The sequence below is a fragment of the Corythoichthys intestinalis genome, chromosome 19 (genome assembly GCF_030265065.1).
Source record: "Corythoichthys intestinalis isolate RoL2023-P3 chromosome 19, ASM3026506v1, whole genome shotgun sequence".
Taxonomy (NCBI): domain Eukaryota; kingdom Metazoa; phylum Chordata; class Actinopteri; order Syngnathiformes; family Syngnathidae; genus Corythoichthys; species Corythoichthys intestinalis.
This window is the reverse complement of record NC_080413.1, coordinates 9,931,247-9,943,388: the sequence shown is the minus strand read 5'-3', so window position 1 is coordinate 9,943,388 and position 12,142 is coordinate 9,931,247. Positions and strand designations below refer to the sequence as shown.

The 12,142-nt window shown below is 39.3% G+C and overlaps 1 protein-coding gene across 4 annotated transcripts in view; it reads left to right on the top strand.

Annotated features, from left to right (window-relative positions):
- Nucleotides 1-12,142, top strand: part of LOC130907439 (kelch-like protein 29) — a 501,705-nt gene that overhangs the window by 265,958 nt on the left and 223,605 nt on the right. For 3 of the 4 annotated variants that reach the window (XM_057822529.1, XM_057822530.1, XM_057822531.1), the window contains one exon: nucleotides 8,118-8,256. In XM_057822529.1, coding sequence (XP_057678512.1) covers nucleotides 8,118-8,256 — 139 coding nt within the window. Of the gene's footprint in view, nucleotides 1-2,197; nucleotides 2,407-8,117; nucleotides 8,257-12,142 lie in introns of those variants that run through there. The other variant, XM_057822532.1, reaches the window with a different exon arrangement.

The window sequence follows — 12,142 nt, the reverse complement described above, 5'->3', positions numbered from 1 at the left end:
TAGCAACATTATTTTTTTATATATTGCATTTTAGTTTAGTAATTTTTTTCCAATTTGTTAATTTGTTAGCTAGCTTGCTAAGTGTAAAAGTGGTGATTAATTGGTTTAGTTAGCTAGCTAGGTAGTTACTTAGCTAGAAGTTACAGTTAGAAATATTACATAAGTATACATTTGGTTTTGTTGTTTGTTTAATGTGTTAGCATTATTCATTAGCATGGCTTTAGTTTGCGCGAAACTTGCTGAAGTTAAATCGTTGGCTGCTATTACAGTACGTGTTTTTAAAATTTTTAACCTTATTAACCAATTTGTTGTCTCCTTCATGCATATTTTGTGAGTAGCCAATTAGCATGTTCATTATTTATTTCATTAGGTATTTGGACGGACAACAAAAAGTTCGTTTTGGAAGTTCCACTTCAGCCAGTTAATTACTTGTTTTGTTTGTTGGTTTATTTTTGTTTGCATTTTAGTTTAGTTAATATTTTTCAGTTGATTAATTTGTTAGCTAGCGTGCTAGGTATAAGAGTGTTGATTAAATGGCTTAGTTAGCTAGCTTGGTAGATAGTTAATTAGAAAGTTAGAAAAATTACACCAGAGCATATTTGGTGTTAGCAACATTCGTTAGCATGACATTAGTTTGCGCAAAACTTGCTGGATTTAACTCATGGCTGCTATCATGCGATACCCCCCCCCCCCCCCCCTTTTTTTTTTTTTTTTTTTTTTTTTTTTTTTTTTAACTCTATTAGCCATTTTTTGGTCTCCTTTATGCTATTTGGAAGAAAAGCAAAGTTATGAATGATCCCAGGTCAGTTAGTTAGTCATTTTGTTTGTTGGTTTATTTTTGTGTGCTTTTTAATTCTTTTTTTTCAGTTGATAATAATTTGTTAGCTGGATTGCTAGGTATAAGAGTGGTGATTAGTTGACTTAGTAGCTAGCTAGGTAGTTAATTGGCAAGTTACAAATTTTACACAAGTCTACATTTGGTTTTGTTGTTTGTTAGCAACATTGCGTTAGCGTGACATTGATTTGCACAAACATGCTGAAGTTAACTCATTGACCGCCATCATGCGATCATTCGCTGCTATCCCTCCCAGATGAAATTGCCTGAACATCAGTTACCGTCATTGGCAGCCAGTGAGTTAATTATTACTGTTAGATTACAGAAAAGTTGCTTGTTTGTTGAGTGCAGAGGTTTAAGGACAATTAAAATGACTCAGAAACAGTTTGGGGCCAGAACTGGTCCAAAGTAGCAGACACTACATTCATGTATGGCCCAGATATGGCACACATGTGACCAAATATGGGCCAGATTTGGGGTCCATTTTGTTCAATGTATCATACTTTAATGCAGGGGTTTCCAAATCGGTCCTCAAGGACCGCTGTGGGTCCTGGTTTTTGTTACAACCGATCGAGCACCCGACTGCAATAAACTGATTACACTTGTAAGACACCAGATTGGTGCATAGGTGTTGTCTTGTTTAGTTGGAATGTGTCCTGGTTTTTGTTACAACCGATCGAGCACCCGACTGCAATTAACTGATTACACTTGTAAGACACCAGATTGGTGCATAGGTGTTGTCTTGTTTAGTTGGAATGTGGAATAGTTTGGAGACCACTGCTTTAATGTGTTTATATTGCATATTAAATTTGTCTTTTAAAATCAATAATGACAACACTTCTTTTTCATGCCATTTTTAATGCGAACATATTAATTAATCATACAACAACAATACAACATTGTTTTTTCACAAAATATTTTAAATGGAACCAGCAACACCACATTAAAGATGACCGATTTTTAGACTGTAAACAACATATTGTATTTGTTAAGGTTTCAGGTGTAACGGGGTGCCTAATTCATTGACAATGAGAGGGAGTGGTAGATAGTGCCCGAAGAATCCGGTGGGCAGTTTGGTGATAGAACAGGTGAACGGGCAGGCAGGCGTTTTGCCAGGCAAGCAGTACAGGATCTGGGGGGGGGGGGGGGGGGGGGTCACAAAAATGAGCTAAGTATCAGGAATACAAGATTCTTTGTTAACTGAAAGTCACATACCTGTAGGTGAGTTGTTGATCTGGCAATGATGTGAGGCCAAGGACCAGTTTAAGTAAACTGCTGACGATGATCAGCGGCACCTTGTCCCAGGCTTACCAATCTGTGCAATCAAGGCGACAATTAAGGCAAAACTGTCTTCGTGCTGATCCGGGCCACATCTGGTGCACTGACATTCAGCGGGAGTTTGAGCACGTCCGGTCTGCAAGGTCCGCCCCGGAACAGTGCGTAACCTATCATTTGGACTGTCATAGTGCTGATCCGGGCCACATCTGGCGCACCGACGTTAAGTGGGTATGATTGCTATGCAGATCTGGCAAGCTGAGGCCGGATCCGGCACGCACTCGCCTGCTATTGAGGTAGTTGCATATTTTTTATCCTGTTGGTTTTTAAGTCCTGAAATAATTCTGTTAATTCCTTCAGGAATGAACTTTTTTAACTTTAAAATCTCTGGCATGCAGTGTTAATTGAGATTTATCTGGCCAAATATGAGTTTGCAACAAATCATGTTTGTTTTCAGGTGTTTTAGGGTGAACTCTTATTACTCTTAATGAGGCCGCGTATGTGGGTTCGGGCTCGGTACGAGGGTCAACGTTAAGCGTTAATGATGAGTTTTCCCTCGCCGCAAAGGGAAAAGGAGGACGGCTCATTAAAGCCAATAGCGGGTTTGGAAGGAACGTCTCCTCACCTTGGATATGCTCGGGAATCTTGCCCCCTCCTTCCCCTAGAGTCTCCGGAATGGAGCAGTTCTCAGAGTAAAGCGTTTGAGTTGACAGCTTGAAGTGGACAAAAGAAGCTGACAGCTCATCTTCTCGGGCTTCATTCCCTCGCTCCATCACTCCTTTGTCTTTGTTTTTTTGGGTCTTCGGCTCCCATCGTACGCACGCGCACACGCGCCAACACACAAACACACAACTGTCAGAGAAGCTCCAGTAGGGATTTATCTTCGAGTGGACACACATTCAACTTGTCTGCCCGTGTGAAACTGAGTTTTCATCCCACAACACAACATTGTTGCAAAGGGGGCATTGCCCAGGGGTCCGTTTTAGGTTTAGTTTTATTGACAATTTATTTTACTGCTTCTGTCAGAAAAATAGCAGCCTCAGCCTTGTGATTGCAATCATGTAATAGTATGCTTACAAGAATTTTTTGGGGCACTTCTATGTGTAAGAACAAAACTGATACTGTCACTACTAGTCTTTTAGTTTTATTCTTACTTCATGCTACTTCCTCGATTACTTTTACTGTATCTGTATGACAAAGCTGCTTGTGAATTCCGAAGCCAAACCGCGTCACTGCAGGGTCAGTCAGGATAATGGAATGGCAGGCCAGAGCGCCGCTCTGAGGGGATCCGGGTCTTTTCTATTAACTCTAAGGCCAAGCGGAGGGGAATCCGGCTTCGGCGCTGAACCCTCGAAAACCCGCAGCAATCGGTCGAGTCCAAACGCTGAAGCGGCGGGTGAAATGGGGGGAAAGGAGATCTCCCACCGGGTACAGCAGTGATTGAGCCAGCGTTGCATCAGCCTGCTCGAGCCTGATAACGTTTCGTCCCGGCAAAATCCATTTTTTTACATAGCAGGTGTGAAAATAGAAACACTTTATTTTGATGGGCACTGTTTCCAGAATTGTTTTTGGCACAACCAGCTGGACTATTACACATTAACAGGTATTATCCTGCAGGAGTGCTCTATCTTTTTGGCCAGAATTTACAACTCAGTTTCATGAGTACACCTCAATGCCATAAGATATTGCAGTGTTATGGTGAAGAGAAAAGAAAAATCAATGTAAAGAGGCATTTTTTGTTGGAAATAAATATGTCATTCAAGAAGAATGATGTTATGTTCTTCCAACATTGTAATTAGACTTGTCCGATAATGACTTTTTAGCCGATAACCGATATCCCGATGTTGTTCAAATCCAAAATCTGATGCCAATACCAAACTAATACTGATATATGCAGTCATGGACTTAACATATTATTGCTAATTGTATTGTGTTGCCCTACTGCAGTGCTTCTCATTTATTTTCTGTTATGCCCCCCACGGCAAGATGTAAATGTTCCACGCCCCCCCAACTCTCTGCCGCCACTATAAATATACTGTAGTATCATTTGTATATAAAATTCTTATTTTTATAAGTACACCTCTGCATAACATTGTGTTCTTTTTAATATTAAAAGAAAGAAAGTAATATAGATCAACTTTCAATAAAGTGTTAAAAAAAAAAATCCATTCTGTAAAAATACAGTCAAGTTAGATAGTTTGACTGTTTGATACTGAAAATTAAAAATGATTAAAATCAATAAATAATAATAAATTCAAATAGATTAGCAACATTAACTCATCGGGATAATATGCCAACAATTAGACAGAAAAAATCAAAATTAATAGAACAAAAACGACAGTGTCATTGGACAGAGGGACAATTTTTATTTTTGCTGCAGGCAGTATCAGCTCCTTTGCTATGGTGTGGAGTTATTTTGCACTGAGCAACTTGGTATGCCACCTTATATGATGCTGACAGTGCTTGCTGGTTTACTTAGGTAACACGAATTGCTGGCAAAATTTGGCACGTTTTCACAAAAAAAAAAAAAAAAAAATTCCTGCTGTCCGCTGCGAACATTTTTAGACAAAGTAAACAGATTGGTCTTTCCTCGTCTCCCTCTGTACTAAAAGTCAAAGACAAATGTTGCATATGTTTCGTCATATTTCCTTGTCTTAGCTTTTCATATCTCTGTTGCTCTTTGCTGTGTGCTCTTGTTTGGCCCAAAAATACTGCGCACACACCAAAAATGAGAGTGGCACTGCCACCCACTGAGTGGATGTGCAATTACACTGTATTCTAGTACGGCAAAAAAGTATGTTCCCCAAGGTCATACGCGCCACCCCCAGAATCGCTCTGCACCCCCCTGGGGCTGCCCGCCCCACTATTTGAGAAGTACTGCCCTACTGGATGCTTTAATAATGATAAATGTAACAACTACACTGTTCTCCAAATAAAATAAAACAATATGTAATCCCATCTGAATAATGTAATATTCTTCCAACATTGTAATAAAAGTTGTCCGATAATGACTTTTTAACGAATAGCCGATATCCCAATGTTGTTCAATTCCAAAATCTGATACCAATATCAAACCGATACTGATATATGTGGTCATGGACTTAACATATTATTGCTAATTGTATTGTGTTGCCCTACTGGATGCTTTAATAATGATACATGTAACAAAATCATAGTTCTCCAAATGAAATAAAACAAATATGTAACCCCAGAAGAATAGTGTTATATTCTTCCAACATTGTAACTAGAGTTGTCCGATAATGACTTCTTAACCGATAGCTGATATCCTGATGTTGTTCAACTCCAAAATCTGATACCAATATCAAACCCATACTGATATATGCGGTCATGGACTTAACATATTATTGCTAATTGTACTGTGTTGCCCGACTGGATGCTTTAATAATGATAAATGTAACAACTTCAATGTTTTCCAAATAAACATTCTGTGAAAAATAAGAGAACAACAAAATAAAGTCCCATATATCATTATTTTCGGACTATAAGGCGCACCTGACTATAAGCTGCCTCCAACCAAATTTGACACGAAAACGGCATTTATTCATAAGACTGTCATAAGACTGGCTGCAAAGCTTCACTGCTTCAAGAAGCTTCATTTGGCCATCACTGCTCCCTTGGGGGAGACATTCAACCTCTGCTATCAACACTGTTGTCATCCAACATGCTTCCTAGCATGCACTGCAGTGCTACGGATCTAAATTACAATCAAAATGCATGTTCTGTGCTATTTATTTCTTCAATTACTGTTCTAGTTGTTTCATTAATTGCGAGTTATGGTATTTAGTACCACTTTAGTCGACAGTGGCGCCATAAGACTGTTATAAGACCATTATAACTATGACATGACACTGCCATGAGCATTAATAAATGCTTATGACAGATGTCATTTTCTCACATGTAAATAGATGTAAAAGATCCGAGCTCAACATAAATGGAGTTAGTGACATAATTTACCGGAAGACACTCAATGACAACAGTCATAAGCAATTATTAATCCCCATGATAATGTCATTTCATAATTATGACTGTTTTATGACGCAGCTGTCAAATAAAGTGTTACCTATTTAACCAATTAACAAACAAGCAAAACGGGACTATAAGCCACAGGATTCAAAATGAGGGAAAACAGTAGCGGTTTATAGTCCGCAGATTATGGTAAATAAAATAAATTGAAATGAGCCAAAATGTCTGTATTTAAATAAGATAAATAAATAATTAGGGCTGTCAAACGATTAAAATTTTTAATCGAGTTAATAACAGCTTAAAAATTAATTAATCGTAATTAATCGCAATTAATCGCAATTCAAACCATCTATAAAATATGCCATATTTTTCTGTAAATTATTGTTGGAATGGAAAGATAAGACAAGATGGATATATACATTCAACATACGGTACATAAGGACTGTATTTGTTTATTATAACAATAAATCAACAAGATGGCATTAACATTATTAACATTCTGTTAAAGTGATCCATGGATAGAAAGACTTGTAGTTCTTAAAAGATGAATATTAGTACAAGTTATAGAAATGTTATATTAAAACGCCTCTTAATGTTTTCGTTTTAATAAAATTTGTAAAATTTTCAAAAAATAAACTAGTAGCCCTATTCTGTCCTCAATGTGTGTGAGTACACAAATTGACAGATAAAAATCCGACGGTGTGGCAAAGTTGCATGGGCTTTACTGAAGTCATCTCTTTTTGACAGGAGCACGTTTCTTCTATTTTTGTAAAACTGAAAATAACAAGGCAATGTGTAAATAACTTGCATAAATCACAAAATAACATAAAATGTACACACACGTGTCCATTTGAGCAGTAGCACTAGCCAATTAGCTCACAAGCATCTAACAATGTAACTGCATTTCGCCATATATGTGAACAAATTCAAATACACATCATCAATAGCTATCTAATGCTCATGAATATAAACAAAGGAGGAATATAACTCACAAGCGATGCATGTATTAGACACAAAAAGTGTGATGGGGCTATGAGAACTGCCACTGAATACTGGATGCGGACGTTAGCTGGTCTTGAATAGCACTGTCTATTAGTGTGAGTTCGCGTCGACATATAATCACGTCAGAAAAGCGCGCCGAAACCCAAATAATCAGCTGCGCTGAATCGCCAGCAGAGGACGACATTACGCCACATAACATATGCAAGTCACACCCAAGCGCCAGCAGAGGGCGGAAAAACTCCATAAAACACAATTAACAAGTTGGCCTTTCACTGTACTGACATTTAAATCTGTCTGAGCGGGCCTAGTGCGTTAATTGCGTCAAATATTTTAACGTGATTAATTTAAAAAATTAATTAACGCCCGTTAACGTGATAATTTTGACAGCCCTATAAATGATATAAAATAAATAATTCACAATGAAATCATGTTTACACTAGTTACCACTAGACCATTAGTAGACGATCAAAGCATTACAAACATAGGCAGGCAATCATAAGACATGCTAATACAATGACAATTCCCAAAATGCATTTTGCTGGGCGTTTGCACACATTGTAAATGATAATTTTACTTATTGTGCTGAGTTTAAGATTCTTTTATTTTCTTCATTTATTGTTCATTTTACTTGTGCACCATGAGTGATTAGGGTCTTTCCCTCAGTTAACACATCTCAAGCATATCAGTTTGTAAACACTTAAAAGGTCACTCTAAGCACAAAAAAACATTTGTTATTGGATATAAACTTTATTCCAATAATCATATGACCCAAACAAAAATAATATATGGGCAGGGACATATTATTTATGCACTGATATGTCAGCAAATGACTAAATTAACCCAAAGCTAAATTAGGTAGGTGTAATTGATTTTGCATAGAAACGGCTAACTTTTGTTTTCAAAGCCTAATTCAATGCAAATTAATTTGCAAACCCCCCAAGCTGTGACCCACGAACACAATTATGATAATAATATCGGTTCGTTGATAATCAGTATTAATGAGTACTTGTTGTGGTTACAGGTGTCTCCCGGGGACAACCAAAGCTCGGGCCTGCTGCTCACTCCGGGTGTGAGGTGGGGACAGACGCCCATCAACCAGCTGACACCCTGGGACACGGACGAGCCGCCGAGCAAGCAGCATCGAGATGGCGAGGCCACGGGTAACTCAAACTCAAATTCAGCAGCTTTTTCTGAGAGCGGCCTAATCGCGCATATCATTATAGAACTGTCAAAATCGTACATGCTAGGAAAGCACCTTAGAGGTCTTAACAGCCCGTGTCAAAAGCGCTGTCAACGGTATAATGTAGTTGTCTGCTATTTATGCCCTAGTGTCTCGTCTTCATCCTCCCATTTTTTTTTTCTCTCCAAGACTTATTGTAATGAAGCCACCCAGAATGGCTTCACCCCACAGCGGTTAATTTCCTTCCCTGACCTGCTGCGACTTACTCAAAATAACTCTTTTAGACAGAACACCGGCAGACAGTGGTGTTGACGGAATAAAGAGGGACAACCGAGGGCTCTATTGCAGCATCGATTGACTAACTGATGATCTTGCGTGCTATTGACGGTTACAGATGTTCTATCCATTTGAACTTTATTTGCTCTTCCAATCTGACGTCAGAGTAAAATTTTAAAATAAACTCGAAGCGAATACAAATCCTGTTCTGGGGAACTGTAGTCCTTACTCATTGACTGCCATTGACGTTGCTCAACGGTCAGTCCATTTTCGACTAGATTGGACGACTAGCGGCGTCAATGGCACCGAAAGATGACTTCCAGCTTAACTGGATTGGACGTCTATCACCGTCAGTGGCATTCGATGAGTTAAATACTATTTAAATTTTTTTTTTAAATACTACTTTGAGCCCTAACCAGTGTGCATTTCTGTTTTTATTCATTTCATTTCAATTTAATTAATTTAGCGTCTGCTAACATTGTATTAATTTATCAAATCTATATATTAATTATAGAAAACAATATAAAAAATGCATTAACGAAATTATTATTCTTTTTTTTTGTTTTTTTCCTGTTGATTTGGGGACATTTCAGGGACATGTTCTGTTGACATCAGGTCACTTCCTAATGATTTGGAGACATTTCGGGGACACATCCTGTTGATGGGGACATTTCGGGGACACTTTCTGTTAAAATCGGATCACTTCCTGTCGATTTGGGGACGTTTCGGGGACACGTCCTGTTGAAATCAAGTCACTTCGTGTTGATTTGGGGACATTTCAGGGACACGTCCTGTTGATTTGGGGACATTTCGGGGACATGTCCTGTTGATATCAGGTGCTTTGTATTGATTTGGGGACATTTCGGGGACACGTCCTGTTGAAATCAGGTCACTTCCTGTTGATTTGGGGACATTTCTGGGACACGTCCTGTTGAAATCAGGTCACTTTCTGTTGATTTGGTGACACGTCCTGGTGATCTAGGGACATTTTGGGAACACGTCTTGTTGCTATCAGGTCACTTCTTGTTGATTTGGGGACATTTCGTGGTCACTTTGCGTTGATATCAGGTCACTTCCTGTTTACTTGGGGACAATGGGGAGGGGGACTTTCTGTTGAAATCAGATCATTTCCTGTTGATTTGGGGACATTTCTGGGACACATATTGTTGATATCAGGTAACTTCGTGTTGATTTGGGGACATTTCAGGGACACGTCCTGTTGACTTGGGGACATTTCAGAGACACGTCATGTTGCTCTGGGGACATTTTGGGGACACGTCCTGTTGATGGGGACCATTCAGGGACACGTCCTGTTGATATCAGGTCACTTCCTGTTGATCTGGGAACATTTTGGGGACACGTCCTGTTGATGGGGACCTTTCAGCGACACGTCCTGTTGATATCAGGTCACTTCCTGTTCATTTAGGGACATTACGGGGACAGGTCCTGTTGATATCAGGTGGCTTCCTGTTGATTTGGGGAAATTTCTGGGACACATCCTGTTGAGATCAGGTCACTTCGTGTTGATTTGGAAACATTTTGGGGCCACATCGTGTTGAAATCAGGTCACTTCCTGTTGATCTGGGGACATTTCGGGGACACGTCCTGTTGATATCAGGTCACTTCGTGTTGATTTGGGGACATTTAAGGGACACGTCCTTTTGTCTTGGGGACATTTCAGGGACACTTCCTGTTGATATCAGGTAACTTCCTGTTGATTTGGGGACAATTCAGGGACACGTCCTGTTCATCTGGGGACACATCCTGTTGATGGGGACATTTCAGGGACACGTCCTGTTGATATCAGGTCACTTTCTATTGATTTGGCGACATTTCGGGGACACTTCCTTTTGCTATCAGGTCGCTTCCTGTTGATTTGGGGTCATTTCTGGGACACATCCTGTTGAGATCAGGTCACTTCGTGTTGATTTGGGGACAATTCGGGCACACGGCCTGTTGATATCAGGTCTCATCGTGTTGATTTGGGGACAATTTGGGGACACGGCCTGTTGATATCAGGTCACTTCGTGTTGATAATGGGGACAATTTGAGGACATGTCCTGTGCCAGTTAAATGTCAATGGGCTGTGATGTTAAGTTTTTGGTCAAAAACCACAACCAAACAGGTTTTTCATTGGGAAATTTGGACATACATGGCCGTCAATGGCATCCTATTAGAAATGAATGGTTTGAACGTTTTAGGCGAATTTGGGGGGAACCTTACGTTTTTGCCAAATACTATATTCAACTTTTATGCCCCGTGCCGTCCTGGAATTTTTGATGAGTAAATTATGTGATTTGGTCAAAAATTATGGGACAAGTAGCGTTTTGCATATTTTTTTTTTCAACAAACCCGTGTTTTTCGGTTGAACAGAAAATTTTGGGAGGTCATTGGAAAATTTCCCGAGAACTCCGGTCATTTCGATATTGGAATGGTGCCGATCGGTCAAACAGTTTGGGCAGTGCGGCGCGCTGAAAAACACGGAGAATAAGATGATTTATAAGATAAATAATATAGTTTGAGGAATTTTATATAAGCCAAGCAAAGCTCCCATCAATAAATGTAAGAAACAGTAGAAATGTTTTACCTTACGTTTAAACAATACACTTATGATAACTACATATAATTTAGCCTCAGAGAAATTTCCACAAGCTAAAATGTCAGTCATTTGTTTAGTAAGGTAGCAAATGTAGGCATTTCGCCTGTTCAAATCTGCAAAAAAAATTGTGACAATCCTTATTAATGGAAAAACTTGGCAAAAGAAATGGAGCTTCAGGACAGCACCAGTTAGCTGACTGACTTGTGACTTCTCTATCAGCACCTCCAGCATCATGAATAATGCCAGTGTCTCCTTTTCCCATCTTTCCTTTTTTTTTTTAGCGCCATTTAGACTTTGGCCCTTTGACTCAGTGCTCAGTTATTTTTAGAAGGTGGCAGGGAGGAACACTATGGCAAGGAGGCATCATTTAGGTGCAATATGGTTGTGTCTTCCCAGCAAACCCTGCGCCCCGAGCGCCTCAGGGTAGGAAATGATTGGCTCAGACTGTGTGGATAAACACACAGTCCACAGTGGCTTTAAAAAGCACATGAAATGTGCTGGCTCTTTGCTAAACTCTCATGATGATGTTGATCCTACGCAGGGGTTAATTAAACATAAGGGACGTTGTAAGGAAGGGAAAAATATTCCTATATATTATAAACCCTTAGCTGTCAGTACAATAACACATTAGAAAATTATGTGAAAGCACAAAAATGAAGTAATAATAATGCATTCCGTTACAATAGTGGGCAATGGACTCCAAAAGCATGGCAGACCTGTAAACAAAGTACTAGTAAAAAAAAAAAGTAATAAGACCACACAGATTGGGTGAAAGGAGGTTTTGTGCATGTTTTGTTGTGTGAGCAACATATGAGGTTATGCAGCACCAATCTCCCTCCAAGCAGCTTCTTGTTCATGTTTTTCTGGTTCTATGGTGTCCAGCACCACTACATCATCACTACATTTCTCACAGTTCAATTAACTCATTTGCTCCCAAAAACGTATAAATACTAGGGCTGTCAAAATGATCGCGTTAGCGGGCGGTAATCAA